General features: G+C 43.8%; 1 protein-coding gene across 1 annotated transcript in view; it reads left to right on the forward strand.

The window, feature by feature from the left end:
• The window catches only part of CAPN1 (calpain 1), a 34,946-nt gene that overhangs the window by 3,562 nt on the left and 6,152 nt on the right, over positions 1-25,232 (forward strand). The window contains exons 2-15 of the mRNA XM_087705265.1: positions 7,881-8,177; positions 8,868-8,937; positions 11,603-11,721; positions 13,967-14,100; positions 15,774-15,942; positions 16,690-16,773; positions 17,714-17,799; positions 18,740-18,814; positions 20,169-20,329; positions 21,644-21,819; positions 21,931-21,942; positions 23,322-23,533; positions 24,261-24,300; positions 24,554-24,619. Coding sequence (XP_087561391.1) covers positions 7,911-8,177; positions 8,868-8,937; positions 11,603-11,721; positions 13,967-14,100; positions 15,774-15,942; positions 16,690-16,773; positions 17,714-17,799; positions 18,740-18,814; positions 20,169-20,329; positions 21,644-21,819; positions 21,931-21,942; positions 23,322-23,533; positions 24,261-24,300; positions 24,554-24,619 — 1,671 coding nt within the window. The 5' untranslated portion in view covers positions 7,881-7,910. The remainder of the gene's footprint in view (positions 1-7,880; positions 8,178-8,867; positions 8,938-11,602; positions 11,722-13,966; positions 14,101-15,773; positions 15,943-16,689; positions 16,774-17,713; positions 17,800-18,739; positions 18,815-20,168; positions 20,330-21,643; positions 21,820-21,930; positions 21,943-23,321; positions 23,534-24,260; positions 24,301-24,553; positions 24,620-25,232) is intronic.

A 25,232-nucleotide genomic window follows, 5' to 3' on the forward strand; every position in this document is an offset into this window, starting at 1 on the left:
CCTTGTCCCAGCTTCTCCCAACCTAGCAGTTCAAAAGCACGTAAAAAATGCATGTAGAAAACTAGGAGCCACCTTTGGTGGGAAGGGAACAGCATTCCGTGCGCCTTCAGCGTTGAGTCATGCCGGCCACATGACCACGGAGATGTCTTCGGACAGCGCTGGCTCTTTGGCTTTGAAATGAAGATGAGCACCGCCCCCTAGAGTTGAGAATGACTAGCGCATATGTGCGAGGAGAACCTTTATCTTTACCTTATATCAAAATAATTACAATAGCGCATAACATCTTCATCATCAAAATCTCCACATCAGCATTTCCTCTTTTTTATATCTCCTCCTTTCTAACTTCTGTTTCTATTGTCTAACTGTGGGTAAAGTACATCCCACGTCAAGAAATATTCAGTTTCTTCTTTATCCTTAATCATGTGCGTTAATCTATCCATTTCTGCGCATTCTAATATTTTCTTAATTACACTCTCATCTGACGGCATTTTATCATCAAGCACCCCCCAAATTTCGACGGTGCGGCTGTGGGGATGCTGCGTCAGTTGTAAGTGTGAGGACAGGATACGAGTCGCCTTTTTCAGTCCCATCGTAACGTAGAACGAATGGTTGTAAGTTGAAGAGTCTACCTCCAAAACAGGAGATGAATACAGGTTCTGAAATGACCACAATGACGTGTTTCAGTAGAAAGAGGAAGCAATCAAGATTCTTCCTGCTTGGGGAAAAGGCAGAAGAAAAAAGAAACAAGTTGAATGAAATAAAATCTCTAGATCTGAGCTGATTGTGTACAGGTTGTCCTTGACTTACAACCTTGCATTTAGTGGCCGTTTGAAGTTGCCACAACACTGAAAAAGAGACTTATCACTGTTTTTCATACTTGCGTCGTTGCAGCCATCCCAATGGCCATGTCATCAAAATTCAGACGCTTGGCAGCTGATTCATACTTATGACGGTTGCAGTGCCCCTTTTCGCGACCGCCAGTGTCCTTTTTTGCGACCGTCCGACAAGCGAAGCCAATGTCCGATTCACTTAGCAACCGGGTTATGACCTTCACAACTGCAGCGACTAACATCTGGGGCAAGAAAGGTATTAAGAGGGGGCAAAGCTGACTCAACAAACATCTCACTCAGCAACAGAAATTTAGGGTTCAATTTTGGTCGCAAGTCGAGGACTTCCTATGTTGCGAAAATTTTAACCTTTTAAATTCCACATGGCTTTGATTCTTTGGGATCAAGATTCAGGACAAGGTGTTATGCCAGTAATTGCATCCAATCTCTCTCTATCTTATCTCTCTCTCTCTCTTTCTCTCTCTCTCTCTCTCTCTCTCTCTCTCTCTCTCTCTCTCTCTCTCTCTATCTCTCTATCTCTCTATCTCTATCTCTATCTCTATCTCTATCTATCTATCTATCTCATGAAAAAAATCATGATAGACATTAACACATGAATTCATAACAGGAACTATAATATAACACTTGTATTAGATATAATTGTAACAGTATAACCAAATAGTTTAAACTGTGTTTTCTTATATATTACATCATCTTATATAATCTACCAGAGGGTTACAATAAAGGGACCACATCAGGGGTGAAATTCAGCAGGTTCTGAATTTTGGGTAGTTCAGAGAACCGGCAAATACCACCTCTGGCTGGCCCCAGAGTGGGGTGGGAATGGAGATTTTGCAGTATCCTTCCCCTGGAGTGAAAATGGATATTTTGCAGTATCCTTCTCCTGGAGTGGGGAGGGAATGGGATTTTGCAGTATCCTTCCTCTGGAGTGGGGAGGGAATGGATATTTTGCAGTATCCTTCCCCTGGAGTGGGGTGAGAATGGATATTTTGCAGTATCCTTCCCCTGGAGTGGGGAGGGAATGGATTTTGCAGTATCCTTCCCCTGGAGTGGGGTGAGAATGGATATTTTGCAGTATCCTTCCCCTGGAGTGGGGAGGGAATGGAATTTTGCAGTATCCTCCCCCTGGAGTGGGGTGGGAATGGATATTTTGCAGTATCCTTCCCCTGAAGTGGGGAGGGAATGGGATTTTGCAGTATCCTTCCCCTGGAGTGGGGTGAGAATGGATATTTTGCAGTATCCTTCCCCTGGAGTGGGGAGGGAATGGGAATTTTGCAATATCCTTCCCCTGGAGTGGGGAGGGAATGGATATTTTGCAGTATCCTTCCCCTGGAGTGGGGTGAGAATGGATATTTTGCAGTATCCTTCCCCTGGAGTGGGGAGGGAATGGGATTTTGCAGTATCCTTCCCCTGGAGTGGGGTGGGAATGGATATTTTGCAGTATCCTTCCCCTGAAGTGTGGAGGGAATGGGATTTTGCAGTATCCTTGCCCTGGAGTGGGGTGGGAAGGGAGATCTTGCAATATCTTTCCCCTGCCATGCCCACCAAGCCACACCCACAGAAATGGTAGTTAAAAATTTGAATTTCACCGTTGGACCAACTGTTTAGTTTTACCTATACTGACAGCAGCAAGGATTATATTTGCTAAATACTCGACAAATGAAAACACCCCACCAGAATGAGGAAGTGATTAGGAAAATTTTAGAATGCGCGGAAACGAATAGGTTAACTTTTAAAATTAAAGATAAAGAAGAAAGGGAATATTACCGGAATATGGAACAGTTTTTATGAGTGGCTAGAGAAAAGGGGTACGAATTAGAGGAAAAAAGACTATGAATGTCTGTATTAAAATAGAGATGGTTTTCAACACTGTAAGTATGATAATCTACAAAATGTAAATAGGCCTTCAGATTTTCTCAAACTGTGTGTTTTGCAACAACAGGAGATGTTTTGTAAATACAGTGAGATTTGGCTAGGTCAAAATATTGAGTCGGTGTTTCAAATGTGTCTTTTTTTTTGCCCTTGAATTGTTCTGAAGTGTGGATTTGTGTCTCTCGCTTTCTCATCTTCTCACCTAATACCGGTTTGAGCGAGTCTCAACCTATCCCTATGATGGGCGGGTCTGCCAAAGGTTTCCCCGAAGTCATGAATCATCTCTTAAGGATTTGTTCAAATAGAATAACAGAGTTGGAAGGGACCTCGGAGGTCTTCTAGTCCAGCCCCCTGCTTAGGCAGGAAACCCTACACCACTTCAGACAAATCGGTATCCAACATCTTCTTTAAAACATCCAGTGTTAGCTAAATTCAGTGATAATAGATATAGTTAAATAAAAATTGATAATGATAGTAATGTATACAATGTTGAGCTGTTACGATAAGTAATAATTGGATATGAATATTGAATGTTACCCGTGAAGGGAAGGTTAGAAATATTTTTGTACTATATCTAAAGGTTATTAATAACAATAACAATAAAAAAGAATAAAATTAGACACAGCTAAGTTTTAACTAATAGGGGGAAAATGTTATGATCTAGGATATAGTTAAACAAAGAAGGATAATGATAATAAATTATATACATGGAGGATTAGAAAATTTCGGTATTAAATATTATGGATGTTTAGCTAAAACAGGATATGAGGATTTAATGTTAATGGAGGACTTTATAAATAAGTAAATGAAATGCCAGCATGTGGTTATGTATTAAATCTTGGTATATTTTATGATGGACGTTTAAATAATTATAGTCAAATAAAAGTGGAGGTATGATGATGGTAATATAATAAATATCTGAGTTAAGATATTAGAATTAATATGAATTATATTTGATGACGGTGGAAGAGATGCACAAAAGCTTTTTGTAACCAACTGATACACTTTCTACAGTATGTAAAGAAGGAGGATTTGTATGTTTGTTTTGAAAATAAATTTTTTTTAATAAAAAAACAAACGTCCAGTGTTGGAACATTCACAACTTCTGGAGGCAAGTTGTTCCACTGATTAATTGTTCTAACTGTCAGGAAATTCCTCCTTAGTTCTAAGGTTGCTTCTCTCCTTAATTAGTTTCCACCCATTGCGTCTTGTCCTGCCCTCAGATGCTTTGGAGAATAGTTTGACTCCCTCTTCTTTGGGGCGGCCCCAGAGATATTGGAGGACTGCTATCACGTCTCCCCTAGTCCTTCTTTTCATTAAACTAGCCATTCCCAGTTTCTGCAACCATTCTTCATATGTTTTAGCCTCCAGTCCCCTAATCATCTTTTTAAAGTCGTTAAGTGAATCACACAGTTGTTAAGCAAATCCAGCTTCCCTCGTTGACTTACCTTGCCGGAAGCTGGCTGGGGAAGGTGAAACATGGCCTAAATTGCAATCCCATGAACGGCAGGCATTCCGGGGTGGTCCATAAGCCCCCCCTTTTTTCCCAATGCTGCTTGGCACGGTCGCTAAATGAACGGTCGTAAGCCGAGAACCCGCAAGACAATCCTTCTTTCTCCTCCTAAGCCTCTGCGGCGGAGATCTTGGATACCTGCAAAAGCTTCTGAGACAGATTAAGAGCCGGCAGGAAAATGATCGCCCTTGGCTTTCGTTCAATAGGGATAGCCGTGCAGGCAGGAATTCAGTGTGTGTGTGTGTGTGTGTCCCTGTGCGCTGTCCTTTTGGGCTTCTGACGCCTGGACACTGGAATGCCAAGGATGCAACAGGTGGCATTTAATGGGTATTGGGAGAAACCAGCGCCAGTGTGTTCTACGCTTGGTTTAAAAGACCGCTAGAGTGTAGAACAAGAAGCAATGGGTGGAAACTAATCAAGGAGAGAAGCAGCCTTAGAACTAAGGAGGAATTTCCTGACAGAACAATTAATCAGTGGAACAGAAGTTGCTTCCAGAAGTTGTGAATGCCCCAACACTGGAGGTTTTAAAGAAGATGTTGGATACCGATTTGTCTGAAGTGGTATAGGGTTCTATTTCCTAAAAACATTAAAAGATCTCATCCTATGGAACCAACAAAATTCGGCTTTTTTGTGGGATTTCGAAGCTATCCTCCAGGCCCCAATTTGTCTCTTCAGATTTTCCTAGGCCTTGCCCCTATCTTTGCAGACTTCTGATGAAAGAAATGTCCTTCTGGGTTCAGCTCCAAGTGGAGAAAAAGACACTGGAGACATGGAGGCTGCTTGGAAAGATGGTTTATTGTTAGACAGGGCCACATGGCTTGAGCCCTGAACAGAAAAGGTGATCACATGCTTCAATGTTGGTGGAGAAGAAGAGAAGGGCTGAGGGAGGGGCTTGCCAGGCTTTTTATACCCCCCCCCCAGTCCCACCTCTCTGTTTCCTGTTCCTGTGTAAGAAATGTATTCTGATTGGTTGGCAGACTCTCATGGGGCCATGCAGGGGCAACTCTCTGGGCTGTGTTTTGAATCCAGGTTTGGTTGAGTTCTCAGTTTCCATGTGGTCAGTTGGGGCCAATATTATCATGCTTTCCTGTAGCTGAAGTGGAGAAGTCTTTATTATGTAAAGTGGACTAGCTTGGCCTTCTTAATGGCCCATTAACAAAGTGGGGATGGGCAGGAAGCTGCAGGGAGCTATTCTGTCTTTTAAAACATGTTTCTTTCTTTTCACATCCAGAGAAATATTCTGCCTTTTCAATATTTCCTAGGATATTTCATTTTTCTGGGAGAGGGCTGGATGATAACTTCTCACACTTTAGAGGATAACCAGAACGGCAGAAAAAACAATTACTGCCAACCTGCCTTCCATTGAGGACCTGCACACTGCAGGAGTCAAAAAGAGGGCTGGGAAAATATCTACAGACCCCTCGCATCCTAGACGTAAATTGTTTCAACTCCTACCCTCAAAACGACGCTATAGGGCACTGCACACCAAGACAACTAGACACAAGGACAGTTTTTCCCCGAACGCCATCGCTCTGCTAAACAAATAATTCCCTCAACACTGTCAAACAATTCACTAAGGCTTTATTACTATTATTCTTCTCTTCGTTCCTAGTACATCTCTCTTCCCACTTAATGACCATAGCCATGTTGCTTGTATCTTTCAATTTATATTGCTTTATCTTTTTCCTGGGACAATTTGATAGCTTATTAGTAAGCTTGACTATCACTAAGTGTTGCATTTTTTTATTCTTGATGAATGTATTTTATTTTTCTTTCGGTATATGCACCAAAGACAAATTCCTTGTGCATCCAGTCACACTTGGTCAATAAAGAATTCTATTCTATTCAGAATTCTCTTATTCTTTTCTATTCTATTTTATTCAGAATTCTCCTATTCTATTCTAGCCAGAAACTTGGAAGGAAGAAAGGAAATCCATTTCTTTGCCCACCACTGCAAGGTTTGGCGTTTTTTTTTCCCTCTTTTCCTTCGTTGCTGTAACATCTGCTTGTTTTCTTCATTGTATGAAAGGAGAAAGGAGGGAGGGGAACTGTTTGCAATGACCTAAATTCAACAATTGAATTCCTCAGGGACTCTGATCAACTTGCACAAGGCTGGCTATCTTGCTGAATTTCAAGTTTTTCTAGAAAAGTTCCGGGATTTTGAAGGCCATGTCCTTATATAAAACAGATGTTCCCTTCACTTAAACACGCAGACACGTTTAGTACAGAGGCAGCAGTCCCCATGCCAACTCCTTAATTTAATAATTTGATGAGCTTCATGCTGGCAGGTTTTCATCCTGCGTCTGTTTTATAAAGCAGTTTTAGTGCAGACCTGCTTTATAAACCATGGTTTGTGGCAGAGCCAAGTCGTTGTGGTTTAATAACAGCAGGCTGAGGTTCCACAATGGGTAAAAGACACATCAAGTCATAGCTTAGAAATGAATAAGAGTTGGAAGGGGCCTTTAGAGGTCTTCTAGTCCAACCTCCTGCTTAGGCAGGAAACCATACACCGCTTCAAACAAATGGATATCCAACATCTTCCAACATCCAGTGTTGGGGCATTCGCAACTTCTGGAGGCAACTTCTGTTCCACTGATTAATTGTTCCAACTGTCAGGAAATTCCTCCTTAGTTCTAAGTTGCTTCTCTCCTTGATTAGTTTCCGCCCATTGCTTCTTGTTCTGTCCTCAGGTGCCTTGGAGAATAGTTTGACTCCCTCTTCTTTGGGACAGCCCCTGAGATATTGGAAGACTGCTATCATTTTATCCCTAGTCTTTTTCATTATTCCCAGTTCCTGCAACCATTCTTCATATGTTCTAGCCTCCAGTCCCCTAATCATCTTTGTTGCTCTTCTCTGCACTCTTTCCAGAGCCTTCACATTTTTGTTTCAACTCTAAATGGCTTGGCTGACCCGAAGATTAAGTAATAAATCATATTAACTCCCTACAAGGCTGAAGTTCACTTAACAACCGTATATTCACTTAAAAACCGTGGGTTTTGCTTAACAAATAGTAAAAATAGTGTAAAAACAGCTCTAATCTCCGATCCAACTCCAATCATGGTTACTCACCGCATCCATTAGCAATAGAAATTCTGCTCCCAATTGTGGCCATAAGTTAAGGACCTTCCATATTTTTTTCTTTTCAGTTCTGATCTGAGGCCATAATAAATTCTGTCATTTTGTGTGTGCATTTTGTGTGTGTCTGTGTGTGCAAGCGTGCATGGTTTGTCTGCAACCTACTAAAACTCCCTGTCTTTATTTTGGATAGTTGTGCAGTTATGCTTTCAAATTCTTTCCAGTAACCATAAGGACTAGAGGCTTGAACGTATAGATACCATTTTGTACCGAGCAATCGACAAAAGTTTTCCTACTGACTACCCTATTTCCTCCAAAATAAGACCTCCCTAGATAATAAGCCCAATCGGGCTTTTGAGCGCATGCGCTAAAATAACCCCTCCCCTGAAAATAAGCCCCTCCCCAAATATTGCAACACAGCAGCAGCCAAGAGGTGACCCCGCTCCCCGCCTCCCGCACCTCAAAAATAATAAGACCTCCCCGAAAATAAGGCCAAGCGCTTATTTCAGGGGCCAAAAGAATGTCTTATTTTCGGGGAAAGGTGATAGTATCTCTTCTCTTACCTCTTTCAGGGAATTCTATTTCTTGGATAATCCACCAACATGTCGGAAGAGGTCATCGTCCCGATTTATTGCACCGGGGTCTCAGCTCAAGTCCAGAAGCAACGGGCCAAAGACCTGGGTTTGGGGAAACATGAGAACGCAGTCAAGCACTTGGGTCAGGATTTTGAGATGCTCCGCAACGAATGTCTGCGGAATGGGAGCCTCTTCAGGGATGAAACCTTCCCCGCCACCGCCTCTTCGCTGGGTTTCAAAGAACTGGGGCCAAACTCTTCTAAGGTCCATGGAGTCAAGTGGAAACGCCCAACGGTGAGTCTTGAATTTTTAGGGTACGGTTGTTGTTGTTAGTTGTGAAGTCGTGTCCGACCCATTGCGGCCCCCTGGACAACGTTCCTCCAGGCCTTCCTGTCCTCTACCATCCTCTGGGGTCCATTGAAGCTCAAGCTGGCTGCTTCGGTGACTCCATCCAGCCACCTCATTCCCTGCCGTCCCCTTCTTCTTTTGCCCTCCATCGTTCCCAGCATGAGGCTCTTCTCCAGGGAGTCCTTCTTCCTTCTCATCAGGTGGCCAAAGTCTTTGAGTTTCCTCTTCAGGATCCGGCCTTCTAAAGAGCAGCCAGGGTTGATCTCCTCTAGGACTGACCGGTTGGATGGCCTTGCAGTCCAAGGGACTCAATGCAGGAGTCTTCTCCAGCACCAGAGTTCAAAGGCCTCCATTCTTTGGCGCTCAGCCTTCCTTGTGGTCCAACCTTCACACCCATCCATTGCCACTGGGGAAACCACAGCCTTGACTAGACACACTTTTGATTGGCAGGGTGATGTCTCTGCTTTTTACGATGCTGCCTAGATTCACCACAGCAATCCATTGCAACTGGGGAAACCAGAGGGCATCTATCTGGCCCCTAAAATAAGTCCGGTGCCTGATGCAGTGTCTTCACACCCTGCTGGCGTTCTCACGTTCTTCTGCCTCTTAACAGCTTTGTCTCTTTCAATCTTTCAGGAAATGTGCCGGAACCCACTTTTCATCGTAGACGGCGCCACACGGACCGATGTTTGTCAGGGAGCTCTGGGTGAGTGGTGAGACCCTAACCCTAAACCACAAGGGGTTCCACATCCTTGGGATCTTTTCTGTCTCCCCACCCACCCACCCAATCAGACGGGAACCGAAAAGCAACTTAGAACTAAGGGCAGGGGGATTTCCCGACAGTGAGAACAATGAACCCAGTGGAACGGCTTGCCACCATAAATGGTGGGTTCTCCATCAGTGGTGGCTTTTTAAGAAGAGGCTGGAGAGCCATTTGTTTGAGATGGGAATAGGGTCTCTGTCCTGAGAAGAGGGGGTTGGACTAGAAGACCTCCAAGGTCCCTTCCAAGTCTATTACTCTGTATAAAATTCTAGCCAAATGGTTATCCAACATCTTCTTAAAAACCTCCAGTGTTGGAGCATTCACAACTTCTGGAGGCAACACCCGTTCCACTGATTAGTTTTTCTCACGGCCGGGAAATCCTTTCTTAGTCCTAGGTTGGATCCGCCTCTGAGCAGCTTCTAACCGTTTCTTCTGGCCCCAGAAGTTGCAGGGAATTCCCCCCCCTCCCCCCTTCTGGTTGCTTCCACACCCTCCTCTCAATTATCTGATCCGCGGCTGCCTAGCGCTGCCACCCCACCCTTTGGCGCCCAGCCAACTTTGGGGCTAAAGGACAGGTTGAAGCTTGTAGCAATTCCAGACTCTACCACCCCTCCGTGGTCCTTCCTGTTGTGGCCCAACCGCAGAGCTGGCAGCAGATTCGGACAGTGAGGAGGTTGGGGAGGAACATTCCCCTTTGTCCAGGAAAATCAAAAAAAGACCACGAAAACCTCCAGAGCTTAGAACAGACATTACATACAGGTAGTCCTCCACTTACGACCATAACTGAGCCTGAAATTCCGGTCATAAAGTGGATTCATCACCGCAGGTTGTAAATTAATAGGTAGATCCACTTTGAGGAGTATGGCAGAGCAGGGATGCTGAGGGTGTTTTAATCACCTCGTAGAGTTTGGATGCAATGAACTTCTTGCCAGTGCTGTTCCATGACCACAACCTGGTAAATTAAAAAAATGGGGGGGGGGAGGAATATAACTTCAATTCCCAGAATCCCCCAGCCAGCATGCTTCAGCTCCCGGGATCCCTCTGCTTCCAAGGTTTAAAGCGAGTGGACTTCAACTTCCAGAATCCCCCAGCTAGCATGCTTTAAGACGGGTAGACTTCAGCTCCCAGGATTCCTCAGCCTCCATTCTTTACAATGAGTGGACTTCAATTCTCAGAATCCCCCAGCTAATGCGCTCTAAAAGGGATGTGTTGTGGCCCACCAGCAAAGTTGGCAGCAGATTCGGACAATGAGAAGGTTGGGGAGGAAGATGGGCCAGTCCTGGAGTCTGGGGAAGGCTCCGATGAGGGCTCTGTGTCGGAGGCAGAGAGGGGGCCAGAGCCATGTGCCAGTTATCAGCTGCCTTCGGAGTCAGACATCAGTGGAGCAGAAGAACAGCTGGAGCCTGTTCCCAGTGTCCGCATGCGCAGAGCTGCCAGACGAAGGGAACAGCTAAAGAACAGGGGTCGACTTGGGAATAAGGCCACAGGTGGACGGTGAATGGCCCCTCCCAGAGGGAATAAAAGAGGAACGAAAGGGGAGTGGAGCTTGCAGGAGGCATTTAGTTCATTCCTGCATTCTTACCAAGTATCGCGGCATCCGAAAGATACCGGCCTGGCCCTTCTCCAAGCCTGATCAAAGTCGGTAATTGTAAACTATCTTGAAAGACTATGGGAGAGGAAAGACTTTTGTGGGAGAGGAATTCACCGTCAATTCAATAAAAGGGGTTTATATGGATGAGGATTCGGCTTTGTGCAGTTGGGGAAGCCGAGGTCAGAAGACTTCCCGATCGATCGTGAGCCTACAAAATTGCAAACCAATTGGAAGATGCATCTTGCACGCAAACCCCGGCTTGTCTTAAGCGTAGTGTGTCCAACAAGCCACAACTGGCTGGGTTTCCAAACAACACAGCCTTTCAAACTGACAAGGTGTGTGAATCAGGTTGCAACCAAGTCAACCAAGCGAGCAAACTTTTGCTGCCCAGCATTCTTGATCGATAGAAGCCCTGTGAGTTTTATTTGATTTAGTTTGTCTAGTCTTGTCTGGATATGTCGAGAATGGATCCGGTGAGTTTCGTATACAAAAATTAGGCCTTTTTAATCTATGTGAGTCTATATGGATTTAGAGTAAAGATAAAGTTACAATTTGCAACCAGAATCACAGTCCTAAGTTGTGCCAGTCATTAAATGGGTTACCACATAGCCGCATCCACGTTTGCGGCCATGTTTTTAGGGGTCGTTAAGCGAATACTGACGTCATTAAGTAAATGGATGATCTGTAAAACACTTTGTCAATTGTGGATGATGTAAATGGCTGTATAGTAATTTTCCCCTCTTGGAAACTGATGTTTATTTCTAGTTTCGGCGGAGTGGGGGGATAATCTATATTCAATGAAACAGAAGTTCCCTTCGGAAGTTGTGGGAGCTTCATCCCTGGAGGCTTTCAAGAAGAGACTGGACTGCCCTCTGTCAGAAAGGGTGCAGGGTTTTCTGCTTGGGCAAGGGGGCGGTTGGACTAGATGACCTCCAAGGTCCCTTCCGACCCTGTTATTCCATGTTCTAATTTTTATGGGCTTTTTCTGGCTGAATTTTCTGCTATCGTTCTCTCTAGGGGACTGCTGGCTGTTAGCTGCCATTGCGTCACTCACGCTGAACGACCCCCTTCTCCATCGCGTGGTCCCCCACGGACAAAGCTTCCAGAACGGATATGCTGGTATCTTCCACTTCCAGGTAAATACCTCCCCCATCCTTTGTCCAGGGCCTACGGATTCATCTCCTCTTTCTTTTATTTCTACCATATGACTATCATTAAGTGTTGTACCTTAAGATTCTTGACGAATGTATCTTCTCTTTTTATGGACACTGAGAATATAATGCACCAAAGACAAATTCCTTGTGTGTCCAATCACACTTGGCCAATAAAGAATTCTATTCTATTCTATTCTATTCTCTATTCTAATTCTATTCTACTCCATATTATCTATTCTATTCCATTCCATTCCATATTATCTATTCTATTCTAAATTATATTCTATTCCATTCCATTCCATATTATCTATTCTATTCTAAATTATATTCTATTCCATTCCATTCCATATTATCTATTCTATTCTAAATTCTATTCTATTCTATTCCATATTATCTATTCTATTCTAAATTCTATTCTATTCTATTCTATTCCATTCCATTCCATATTATCTATTCTATTCTAAATTCTATTCTGTTCTATTCCATTCCATTCCATATTATCTATTCTATTCTAAATTCTATTCTATTCCATTCCATTCCATATTATCTATTCTATTCTAAATTCTATTCTATTCTATTCCATATTATCTATTCTATTCTAAATTCTATTCTATTCTATTCCATATTATCTATTCTAAATTCTATTCTATTCCATATTATCTATTCTAAATTCTATTCTATTCTATTCTATTCCATCCCATTCCATTCCATTCCATATTATCTATTCTATTCTAAATTCTATTCTATTCCATATTATCTATTCTATTCTAAATTCTATTCTATTCTATATTATCTATTCTATTCTAAATTCTATTCTATTCTATTCCATATTATCTATTCTAAATTCTATTCTATTCCATCCCATTCCATTCCATATTATCTATTCTATTCTAAATTCTATTCTATTCTATTCCATATTATCTATTCTAAATTCTATTCTATTCCATATCATCTATTCTAAATTCTATTCTATTCTATTCTATTCCATCCCATTCCATTCCATTCCGTATTATCTATTCTATTCTAAATTCTATTCTATTCCATATTATCTATTCTATTCTAAATTCTATTCTATTCCATATTATCTATTCTATTCTAAATTCTATTCTATTCTATTCCATATTATCTATTCTAAATTCTATTCTATTCCATCCCATTCCATTCCATTCCATATTATCTATTCTATTCTAAATTCTATCCTATTCTATTCCATATTATCTATTCTATTCTAAATTCTATTCTATTCTATTCCATATTATCTATTCTAAATTCTATTCTATTCCATATTATCTATTCTAAATTCTATTCTATTCTATTCCATCCCATTCCATTCCATTCCGTATTATCTATTCTATTCTAAATTCTATTCTATTCCATATTATCTATTCTATTCTAAATTCTATTCTATTCCATATTATCTATTCTATTCTAAATTCTATTCTATTCTATTCCATATTATCTATTCTAAATTCTATTCTATTCCATCCCATTCCATTCCATTCCATATTATCTATTCTATTCTAAATTCTATTCTATTCTATTTTATTCTATTCCATTCTATTTTGAAATACAAGCAGGGTATACCAACCAGAATTATAACGCGGAGTTGTATAGCTCTATATGCATCATAACTTTCCATTAGCATAACCTTGCAAGTTCCCCATCACCTTTAGAGTGAGAAAAACTACAGGTAGTCCCCGACTTACGACCGTTCACCTAGTGACTGTTCAAAGTTACAACGACATTGAAAAAAAGCAACTTATGACTGTTTTTCACAGTTATGAACTTTGCAGCATCCCCTTAGCCACGTGCTCGAAATCCAGAGGCTTTGCAACTGTCTCATAGTTATGACGGTCACAGTGATCCCCTTTTGCGACCTTCCCACAAGCCAGGTCACTGGGGAAGCCACTTACCAACCGTGTCACTAACGTAACTGCAGTGATTCACTTAACAACGGTGGCAAGGAAGGTTCGTAAAAACGGGACAAAACTCACTTCACAACAGTCTTGCTTAGCAACAGAAACGTTGGGTTCAGTGATGGTCGTAGATCGAGGACCACCTGGATTGACCAAAGGCACTTAAAAAAAAAGGGCCGAGATTGTTGGTTTATTACGGTTGCACAATTGTGGTCTATTATTATCACACGTTTCCTTAACAGAACAGCCGCTGAGTCCGGCTGACCTGCAAATTTAAGGATTCTTGACTTCTTTTTGCCTTCTGAAAACAGATCTGGCAGTTTGGGGAATGGATAGATGTGGTGGTGGACGATTTGCTCCCGACGAAAGATGGCAAGCTGGTCTTTGTTCATTCAGCCGAAGGGAACGAGTTCTGGAGCGCCCTGCTCGAAAAAGCTTATGCCAAGTACGTATCGTTTTATTTTCCTTTTTTGGGGGAGTAGAGGGGATGAGGAGGAAGGTGTTTCAGAGTTGATCTTAGCTGTCAGAAGATTTGGCATTCTTCCACCCGCTTCCAAGAATTGGCTTCTGGAGAGGGATTCCATGTTCCCCGCCTGAGAAATGGGCAGAGAAATTGCAGCCTGATGGTCTGTGATTTCATATGACACCAACAGAATCATGCAGTCAGTGATTTTATTTGATTTGATTACATTTATATGCCGCCCTTTTCCCCAAGGGGACTCAGGGCGGCTCACAATTCAAATCAGGGGAGGGGGGTACAGACAAGAAATAAAAAGACCGAGCATAACAATACATAATTTAAAAAACACACAGCAGTCATACCATTCGAGGCGGGGGGCAACAGCTCTTTAGCCCCAGGCCTGTCGGAACAGCCAGGTTTTAAGGGCTTTGCGGAAGGCCTGGAGGGTGGTGAGGGTTTGAATCTCCACGGGGAGCTCGTTCCAGAGGGTCGGAGCAGCCACAGAGAAGGCTCTCCTCCGGGTAGTCGCCAGTCGGCATTGGCCGGCGGATGGAATTCGGAGGAGGCCTAATCTGTGGGATCTAATCGGTCTATTGGAGGTAATTGGCAGCAGGCGGTCTCTCAAGTACCCAGGTCCAATACCATGAAGGACTTTATAAGTAACGACTAGCGCCTTGAAGCGTATCCGAAGACCAATAGGCAGCCAGTGCAGCTCGCGGAGGATAGGTGTTACGTGGGTGAACCGAGGTGCACCCACGATCGCTCGCGCGGCTGCATTCTGGACAAGCTGAAGTCTCCGACGTGATATACAATAGTAATAAAACAGGGGTCCCCACCCCCGAGTCTGTAGACCAGTACTGGCCTGCGGCCCATCGGGAACTCGTCTGCAGAAGTGATAGGTGTGGGAAGCTCCACTGGCTCAAGCAGCATGAAACCATCCCTTCTCCCCCGACCACCGCCACTGTTGCCAATCCACAAGGCCAGAAAGGTCGGGGATCACTGTAATAAAACACATTTATCATCATCATCTTCTTCTTTTAACGGCCCCATAATCCCTTGCGGGGTGGAGTTGGCCAACTGTATGGAGCTGGTAGAATGTTTTACTGGCCGGATGATCTTCCTGTTGCCAATGTGGAGTTATATTCAGCAGCTATATTCTCACGGTGCCCAGAGAGAGGAATATCTGCCTCTACCTAGGATTGAACTCACAAGCCTCCTGATTGTGAGGCCAGAGCTCCACCTCTAGGCCACCGCACCACTCGGAAGAGCCGAGGTGGCGCAGTGGTGCGGGTGCAGTACTGCAGGCCACTTCAGCTGACTGTTATCTGTAGTTCAGCGGTTCTAATCTCACCGGCTCAAGGTTGACTCAGCCTTCCATCCTTCCGAGGTGGGTGAAATGAGGACCCAGACTGTGGGGGCGATATCCTGACTCTGTAAACCGCTTAGAGAGGGCTGAAAGCCCTATGAAGCGGTATATAAGTCTAACTGCTATTGCTAACTGCTATCTAACGAAACACATTATATACTGTACATATAATCACAAATATAAGTCTTAAGTGCAGCACCAGCAAACAAGAGTATTAAATTAAGGTTCAAGCCGTGATAACATCACCCTCGAGTGGCCATGGGATAGATGCTATGATTCGATGTCTCCCTAGGGTGAATGGCTGCTATGAGGCCTTATCTGGAGGAAGCACCTCCGAGGGGTTTGAGGACTTTACAGGCGGGGTGACCGAGTGGTACGATCTCCGGAAGCCTCCCAGCGACCTTTTCCAGATCATTTTGAAAGCCCTGGAGAGAGGATCTCTGATGGGATGCTCCATTGACGTGAGTACATTGGGGGGGTCATCTTCCCTTCGCTTAAAGATGGGCATCTTAGCAAGAGGGGCACAGGTGGGTCGACTCCTAAGAGAAGAGAAGATGATAAGGTAGGATAAGGCGAGTTTAAGATAAGATGATAGGAGGGAAGGGAAGGTAGGAGAGGAGAGAGGTTAAGGTAAGGCAAGATTAAGATAAGATGATAGGAGGGGAGAGTAGAGAAGAGAAGGTGGTAATGTAAGGTAATATAAGGTAGGCTAGGATAGGAATAAGATAAGGTAAGATAACTTTTATTGTCACTTTTTTTCAGTGAATACATTGGCACCCATTAAAAAATGAAATTATGATGCCTGCTCTCATTATTTTATTATTTATTGAATTGTTATGCAAGGAGACAAAGCAAGTAAATATAATTAAAACATGGACACATCAAAATTACACAGATTAAAATATTAAAGGCTGTACTAAAACCAGAGGGAATAGATGGACTTCTGTAGCGAGTCCTTGAGTTACAACCATGATTATGATCATCTCAATCATAATTCATGACAGTCTTAAGTCAGATCATCCACAAGACCGACCAGATTTTACAGTCAATCGTTAAGCAAATGCTGCGGAAGTCTGTTGTGACTTCAGACTGGTTGTAAGTTGAGGACTACCTGTAGTAGCTCCGTTCCACTTCTTTGTGGGCATTCAAAATTTGTGATGTGGGTGTTTCCTCTTCTAACCCGTCTTCCTTCCCATTTTGAATTCCAGATCACCAGTGCATTCGACATGGAAGCCGTCACTTTCAAGAAACTGGTGAAGGGCCATGCTTACTCAGTCACCGGAGGTGAGCAGGTGAGAATTGTTAAACCGTCATAAGAACCAAACTAGAAAGCGAAGAGTAACGTCAAGCCCAAGGGAAATCAGGAGATCCAGACCGTTCAAATGGATGTAAAGATTTATCATAAGCTTAAGGTCTCTACGAGAACCTGAACTACTAACAGCCAAGGGAAATTAGCGGGAGATAAGGAATTCATGGTGGGCTGGACTTAGGTCTCTTGTGGGTGCGAAGGGATTCATGACTGGTGACCCGTTTGACCCTTCGTGCTCAGCTTGGCCATCTCCTATAGAAGCATAATATCACATGCCATGTACAGGTAGTCCTCGAGTTACAACATTCGTTTAACAGCCATTTGAAGTTACAGCAGCCCTGACGTAGGATCGGTCCTCATACTTATGACCGTTGCAGCATCCCCGATGGTCCCACGCTCAAAATTCGGGCGCTTGGCAACTGTTACAAAATATATTTTACAATAGTTACCGCATTCCAAGGTCATGTGATCACCCTGTGGGACTTTCCCAGCGGGCTTTCGACAAGCAAAGTTAATAAGGGAAGCCAGGTTCACTGAATGACCGTATGATTCACTTAACAACTGCAAGGATTTGCTTAACGTCCGGGGCCAAAAAAAACAGTTGTAAAATCACTTAATGTGATTTGTACAACTCACTTAATGCACAACTCACTTAATGTCCCCCGTGCTTAGCAATTTGGAATTGCGGCGTAATTGGGGTTGTAAGTTGAGAATTACTACCTGTAACGTGATTTTTCTCAAGAATTTATTCTTTGGCACTAAGAACCACTCCAGGGTTAAGGTTTGCAATCTTCAGCAATCAAGACATCAACTTGCTCACTTCTGGTTTCTGTCTTAAGAATTGGACTGGCTGTGGTTTAATTGCATAAAACCACCATGATGGGAATTCAGTGACTCTTGACAATCTCTGCTTTCTGATATAGATCAACTACCGAGGACAGCGTGTCAACCTGATCCGGATCCGGAACCCTTGGGGAGAGGTGGAATGGACGGGAGCATGGAGTGACAGGTGAAACTACAGCTCCCAGCATCCTTTTGTCCTGAGGTGGCCTTGCCAATCACCAGAATGAATGAAGCAGAATTATCCATTCATTTCCATCAAAGTTCCCCAGTCTTAAAATAGAAAGATAAATTAGTATTTCTCAACCTTGGCGGCTTTAAGAGGGATGGGCTTAGCAATAGCAGTTAGACTTATATACCGCTTCACAGTGTCTTTCCAGCCCTCTCTAAGCGGTTTACAGAGTCAGCATATCGCCCCCCACAGTCTGGGTCCTCATTTCACCCACCTCGGAAGGATGGAAGGCTGAGTCGACCTTGAGCTGGTGAGATTTGAACCGCTGAACTGCAGATAACAGTCAGCTGAAGTGGCCTGCAGTATTGCACCCTAACCACTGCGCCACCTCGGGGTTCAGCTCCCAGAATTCCCCAGTCAGCCTGCTTTAAGAGGGGTGGACTTCCACTCCCAGAATTCATCAGGCAGCCATTTTACATGCTGGCTGGGGAACTCTGGGAGTTGAAGTCCATGTATCTTAAAGCCGCCAAAGTTGGAAAACATTAGAATAGACCGACCCAGAGCTTATCAATCAATCCTTTTGTGTGTGTGTGTGTGGTCTCCCTACCTGTTCTCAAAACATCCCTGGGCATCATACTTAATGAACATTTTAATAAGCTAGAATCCGACCCAGCTCTCTGTAGTGTAGAGAGTTTTACCATTTAATTCTTATCGATAAACGATAAACTAGAAAAACCAGCCCAGTGAAATTTGGTGCTCAAGAGCTTGTTTCTGGTTTCCTTGTTTGTTTACATAACTTAAATTTTACAAGCTTCTGCCAGTTTCTTTTTCTGGCCGGCCTCATTAACCATCCTCAGCCTGGCTAAAATCTGTTTTTTTCCCTCTGGTGAATTTAAGGAGCCTTTTCACAACTCTTCTTTTTATTTTGTTTTAACAGTTCTGGGGAGTGGAATGCAGTGGAGCCGGCTGTGGGGCAGCAGCTGAGAGTGAAAATGGAGGATGGGGAATTTTGGTAGGTTCTGGCTTTTTCCTGAGTTTTATCAGGACATCATATTTAAATTTAACAACTAATGGGGAAGATGCCACCGCCGTACTGTCACATGGGTTGGTTTTTAATTTTGTAACGAGTGTTAATATTATTTTAATATTTATGATTTTTATTTTTTAGCTGCCTGGATTTGCTTTTCAGCATAAGAGGGGGCGTATGGGAGGAAGGAAAGAGGGAAGGGAGGAAGGAAAGAAAGGAAGAAGAGGGGAAGGAAGGAAGAGACAATGGAGGGAGAAGAGGAAGTAAAGAAAGAAGAGGGAAAGGAAGGAAAGAAGAGGGAAGGAAGGAAGAGGGGAGGGAGGAAGGAAACAAAGGAAGAAGGGGGAAAGGAAGGGAGTGGAGGGAGAAGAGGAAGTAAAGAAAGAAGAGGGAAAGGAAGGAAAGAAGAGGGAAGGAAGGAAGAGGGAAGGAAGGAAGAGGGAAGGAAGGAAGAGGGGAGGGAGGGAGGGAGGAAAGAAAGGAAGAAAGAAGAGGGGATGGAAGGAAAGAAGAGGGGAAGGAAAGAAGAGGAAGGAAGGAAGAGGGGAGGGAGGGAGAAAAGAAGGGGAGGGAAGGAAGGAAGGGACAATTGAGATAGGTAGGTAGGTAAGTAGGTAGGTAGATAGATTGATAGATAAACAGATATAGATAAATAGAAAGATAAACAGAAAGATACATGATAGATAGATAGATTGATTGATAGATAGATAAACAGATATAGATAAATAGAAAGATAAACAGAAAGATAGATGATAGATTGATAGATAAACAGATATAGATAAATAGAAAGATAAACAGAAAGATACATGATAGATAGATAGATAGATAGATTGATTGATAGATAGATAAACAGATATAGATAAATAGAAAGATAAACAGAAAGATAGATGATAGATTGATAGATTGATTGATAGATAAACAGATATAGATAAATAGAAAGATAAACAGAAAGATAAACAGAAAGATGATAGATAGATAGATAGATAGATAGATAGATAGATAGATAGATAGATAGATAGATAGATAGATAGATAGATAGAAGTTATAACACTTATTTCAATGAGGTGAATTAATGATTGAGAAATCTGGCCTTGGATGGTGGACAGCTAACTTCTATTTTTTTTTCTAAAAAATAAAATAAATGCATGAGTCATTTGAAAAAAATCTGTGTTATTGGTGTGTGTGTGTGTGTATGCGCAGACACTATTTTTCTAATATCACGGGAGATTCCCAAGTTCTCCCTCCTCCCCGACAAACATCTGAAGCCCACAGGTTCTGCTCTCCTGTTGTAACTTTGCACTCTTCAACTTCGGAACTCCCTTCTTCCCTTCGCTCGCAGGATGTCCTTCCAAGATTTCCTCCGTGAGTTTAACCGCCTGGAGATCTGCAACCTCACCCCCGATGCCCTGAAGGCTCGCAAATTCCGAAAATGGAACACCACGCTGTATGATGGCACCTGGCGACGAGGGAGCACGGCTGGGGGCTGCAGGAATTTCCCAGGTATCTCCCGTGGCAGAGGGAGCGAACGAATGGTCTCCTGCAAACGCCACTCCCCTTTCGCTCCTCTTTTATTTCCTCTGGGAGGGGCCATTCATTGTCCACCTGTGGCCTTCCTCCCAAGTCGACCCCTGTTCTTTAGCTCTTCCCTTCGTCTGGGGACTCTGTGCATGCGCACACTGGGAACAGGCTCCAGCTGTTCTTCTGCCTCACTGATGTCTGACTCCGAAGGCAGCTGATAACTGGCATACGGCCCTGGCCCCCTCTCTGCCTCCGACACAGAGCCCTCCTCCAAGCCTTCCCCAGACTCCAGCACTGGCCCAGGTTCCTCCCCAACCCTCCTCACTCTCCGAATCTGCTGCCAGCTTCACTGGCCACTGGAGGGCCACAACACCACCTCTCAGGGTTGTTGTGAGCAGAAGGAAGAGGAGGAAGGAATATTAGATACATAAGAGCCGAGGTGGCGCAGTGGTTAAATGCAGCACTGCAGGCTACTTCAGCTGACTGCAGTTCTGCAGTTCGGCTGTTCAAATCTCACCGGCTCAAGGTTGACTCAGCCTTCCATCCTTCCGAGGTGGGTAAAATGAGGACCCGGATTGTTGTTGGGGGCAATGTGCTGACTCTGTAAACCGCTTAGAGAGGACTGAAAGCCCTATGAAGCGGTATATAAGTCTAACTGCTATTGCTATTGCTATTTGCCACCTTGAGTTACTTATAAATCAATAAAGGCAGGATAGAAATCCAATAAAAGAATTGGAGGGGACCTTGGAGGTCTTCTAGTCCCACCCCTTGCTCAAGCTCTAATAAATAATATATTTTTTAAAAACCCTGCAAAAATAAACCCACATCTCTTTCCAGCCCGACAGTCGTCATGAAACGCAGGGGAAATTATTAAGGGAGCTATGTACGTGTGGGATGCGAAGCTGTTGAGTTCACATTCCTGTTTGAATTAGCAAGGAATCTGTGAGTTATCGTCCATTCGTTCCAACAACAGTTCCGAGTTATGGCAGTGCTGGAAAAAAACAAAACAGCTTACGACCAGCGCTCAAAGTTGCGTTGACCAGTGTTCGTTGATCCCCTTTACGACTATTACAAGAGAAGTTTAATTTCCGGGGTGCAGTATGGTTGTAAATCAAGGACTGCTGTCCTGCTTTACGACCCTTGCAACAGAACTGTAATTTCCAGGGTGCATTATGGTCGTAAATCGAGGACTACCTGTGTGCAAGACACGTTAAGGGGCCCCTGGCCAATGCCTGACCACGCCGATCTTTCGCGCTGGCCTTCTTCCATCTTCTCCCGCGCTCTCTCCTCCTGCAGCCACGTTCTGGATTAACCCCCAGTTTAAAATTCGCCTTGAGGAGGTCGATCACGAGGACGAGGATGGGCGGAGAGAGCCCGGCTGCAGCTTCCTTTTGGCCCTGATGCAGAAAAACCGTCGCAAAGAGAGGCGGTTCGGGAAGGACATGGAGACCATCGGTTACGCCATCTATGAGGTAGTCTCTCCAAAGGGGTTCTCCCCTACCCCGCCTCTCCCCGGAAGTCTCTCTGAACTGAGATGGTTCCGCTTTCGAAACTGATTTTCTTTTTCTGTTTTTTTTTGCCAGGTGCCCCCGGAGGTATGTTTGCAAAGAGCTGTTCTGACCTAGGCTCCCCCCAAAAAAGTCCTGGTCCCGACAAACCCCCCCTTTTATTAAACGAATGTGAATTCCTCTCATTCACATCCAGCCAAGGCCTGGCAAACAGTCTTTCAAAGGCGTATTTATGACCACAGACCTTATCTAGCTTGGAAAGCTGCCATGTCAATATTTTCCCAAACGAGGGGCTGTGCAAGGAAAGACTCTGGGCACAGAGTCTCTGAGATTCACGGACAGATCATCACACTCCTGAAAACGACCAACCAACCGAATTGTTTCCTGCAAAAGCCCCGTCCCCTTTCGCTCCTCTTTTATATCCTATGGGAGGGGCCATTCACCGTCCACCTGTGACTTTCCTCCCAAGTCGACCCTGATTTCGAAGCTGTTCTTTTCTTCTGGCAGCTCTGCGCATGTGCACAGTGGGAACAGGCTCCAGCTGCTCTTCTGCCTCACTGATGTCTGACTCCGAAGGCAGCTGATAACTGTCAGACGGCCCTGGCCCCCTCTCTGCCTCCGACACAGAGCCCTCCTCAGAGCCTCCCCCAGACTCCAGCACTGGCCCAGGTTCCTCCCCAACCCTCCTCACTATCCAAATCTGCTGCCAGATCCACTTGGGTCTCAATGTCAGTAAAGATTTTCCAGGATTCCAGGGCAATAAATCTTTTCCCCAGCTTGGAAGGAATAAAACTGGGATTCTAAGATTCTAGACCTCTTCGCTTCAAATATAGAGCAATTGCTGAGTTAAATGTAGTTCGGTCTTTTGCTCAGTGGGGTATAGGTAGACTCCTGCCCTCCCAGTATAGGTAGTCCTCGACTTACAACCCCTTCATTTAGTGACGGTTCAAAGTTACTACAGCACTCAAAAAAGCGACATGGTTTTTCACACTTACGACCGTTGCCACGTGTGATCCCCTCTTGCGACCTTCTGACAAGCAAAGTCAGCCAGATCCACTTTACAACCCTGTTGCTAACTTAACAACGGTAGTGATTCACTTCAGTGCTGTGTCAAGGAAGGTCGTAAAATGGGGCAAAACTCACCTAACCGCTGTCTTGCTTAGCAACGGAAATGTGGGTCGTAAGTCGAGGACTACCTGTAATTTTGGGCTGTGTGTGGTCCGTGGCTTCAAAAAAAACCTCTAAGATGCTAGTCCTCATGGTTTTACCAGCCTTTTACTCCAAACCGACCTATTTCATTCAGCTCAGTGCTCATGATTGACGAAATCTCCATCTTTGCAGGCAAGTCTTGGCTTCTGGATTCCTTTTGATCTCCGGGGGAATCTTAGTGGGAGGGAATCTCTGGCAAAATGGATTTCTTTTTTTTCTTTATTTTTTTTAAAATCTCGATTCCTCTTCCTCGGCAGTGCAAGGGGCAGCCGTCCGTCCATCTGAAGCGGGATTTCTTCCTCTCTAACTCTTCCCGGGCCCGTTCGGAGCAGTTCATCAACCTGCGCGAAGTGAGCACTCGTTTTAGGCTGCCCCCCGGGGAATACATCGTGGTCCCGTCGACTTTCGAGCCCAACAAGGAAGGAGACTTCGTAATTCGCGTGTTCTCGGAGAACAAAGCTGGGACGGTGTAAGTCATCCCGTCTTTTTTTAAGACGATTAGCGGAATGGAGGCTAAAGCATACAATGAACGGTTGCAGGAACTGGGTATGTCTAGTTTGATGAAAAGAAGGACTAGGAGAGACATGATAGCAGCCCTCCAATATTTGAGGAGCTGCCACCATTCAGCCCCCCCCCCAAAAAAAGTACTTACAATTTGGATTCAAAGTTTTGACGGCTGCCAAACTCCACCCCTTGCGATCGTGCAATCATATTACGCTAAGCAAATTTACATCCTACTGTCACAAGATTGCAAGTTAAATTGTTTTGCTGGAAACGCAGCTTCAGTTCTGGTTTTTCTGGAAGAGATGATGATGATGGAATTGGAATTGGAATTTATTGCACTTATATGCCGCCCTTTTCCTCGGAGGGGACTCAGGGTGGCTCACAATCCAAATGATGATCTTTATTGGCCAAGTGTGAACAGACACACAATGAATTTGTCTTCGGTTTTTTAAATGGCAGACAATTAATTATTGTGATGTTCACCTTACAACAACTGTGTTCGCTTAACGACCGCTGAATTAAAAAAAATAGTCCTAAAATCAGACCAGTCTTGCGGTGACTTGCTTAATGGCCAGCATGGCTTATGACCATAATTCCAGGCTCAATTGTGATAGTAAAACGGGGACTATCTGTATTTTTGGAGGAGGTTATTTCTAAGTGTCATTTTGTTTTTAATTTCCATCCTTCTGCAGGGAGATGGATGATCAGATCCAAGCCAACCTTCCCGATGAGGTAGAAGCTTCCGTTGACAAATTTTTTCTCGACATTTGGGGGAATTCAGGAGCAGGAAATAAATGTCCTTTCTCCATTGAAAGGAGAAATACACATCTTCCTTCAAAGGGAGGCGTATTTCCAAGACGATCCACTTGAGATAAGATGGGGTTTTTTTTAATCCGGCTTCCACCGTTGATTTTATCCGTCGGAAGCCAGTTGGGAAATCCAGTCCTCGTTTTCTGACGCCGTCCCCTTTCCCCCGTTTCTCTAGAAAATACTTTCGGAAAGAGAGATCGACGAAGGCTTTAAACAGCTGTTTAAGCAGCTGGCAGGGGCGGTAAGTATGCCAAGATGAAAAAGAGCACCAATTCTAAAAAAAAAAAAAATTTAAAATTAAAGAATGAAAACTAAAACTTGAGCTGCCAGTAAAAGGGGAGAGAAGGAGGTGGGAGATCATTTTGCCTCTATTTAAATTTGTCTACTTAAAGCGAGAAAGATTCTAATCATCGTCATTTAACAACCCCATAATCCCTTGCGGAGTGGAGTCTGGGCAACTTAACGGAGCTTGCAGAGTGTTTTACTGGCCAGATGCCTTTCCTGTCACCAGGGCGGAGTTTCTGTTCAGGAGATAAATTCTCAGTGTGCCCAGAGAGATAGAGAAATATCTTCCTCTACCTAGGATCAAACACACAGCCTCCTGATTGTGAGGCAAGAGCGCCACCTCTAGACCTGTTCAGATACCTTTTCTTTTTCTCTTTTCCTAATTACTTGCATAGGGATTATTCTTTGTGCTATTTATGTTGTTTGTATTTTTGGTCATGGATTGCACCAATGAGGCTAAAACCAATTTCGCTGTATACATGATGTACAATGACAATAAAGGCTATACTATACTATACTATACTATACTATACTATACTATACTATACTATACTATACTATACTATACT

This window comes from Thamnophis sirtalis, unplaced genomic scaffold, assembly GCF_051295495.1.
Source record: "Thamnophis sirtalis isolate CommonGarterSnake01/CBP01778 unplaced genomic scaffold, rThaSir2_p1.2 scaffold_2, whole genome shotgun sequence".
Taxonomy (NCBI): domain Eukaryota; kingdom Metazoa; phylum Chordata; class Lepidosauria; order Squamata; family Natricidae; genus Thamnophis; species Thamnophis sirtalis.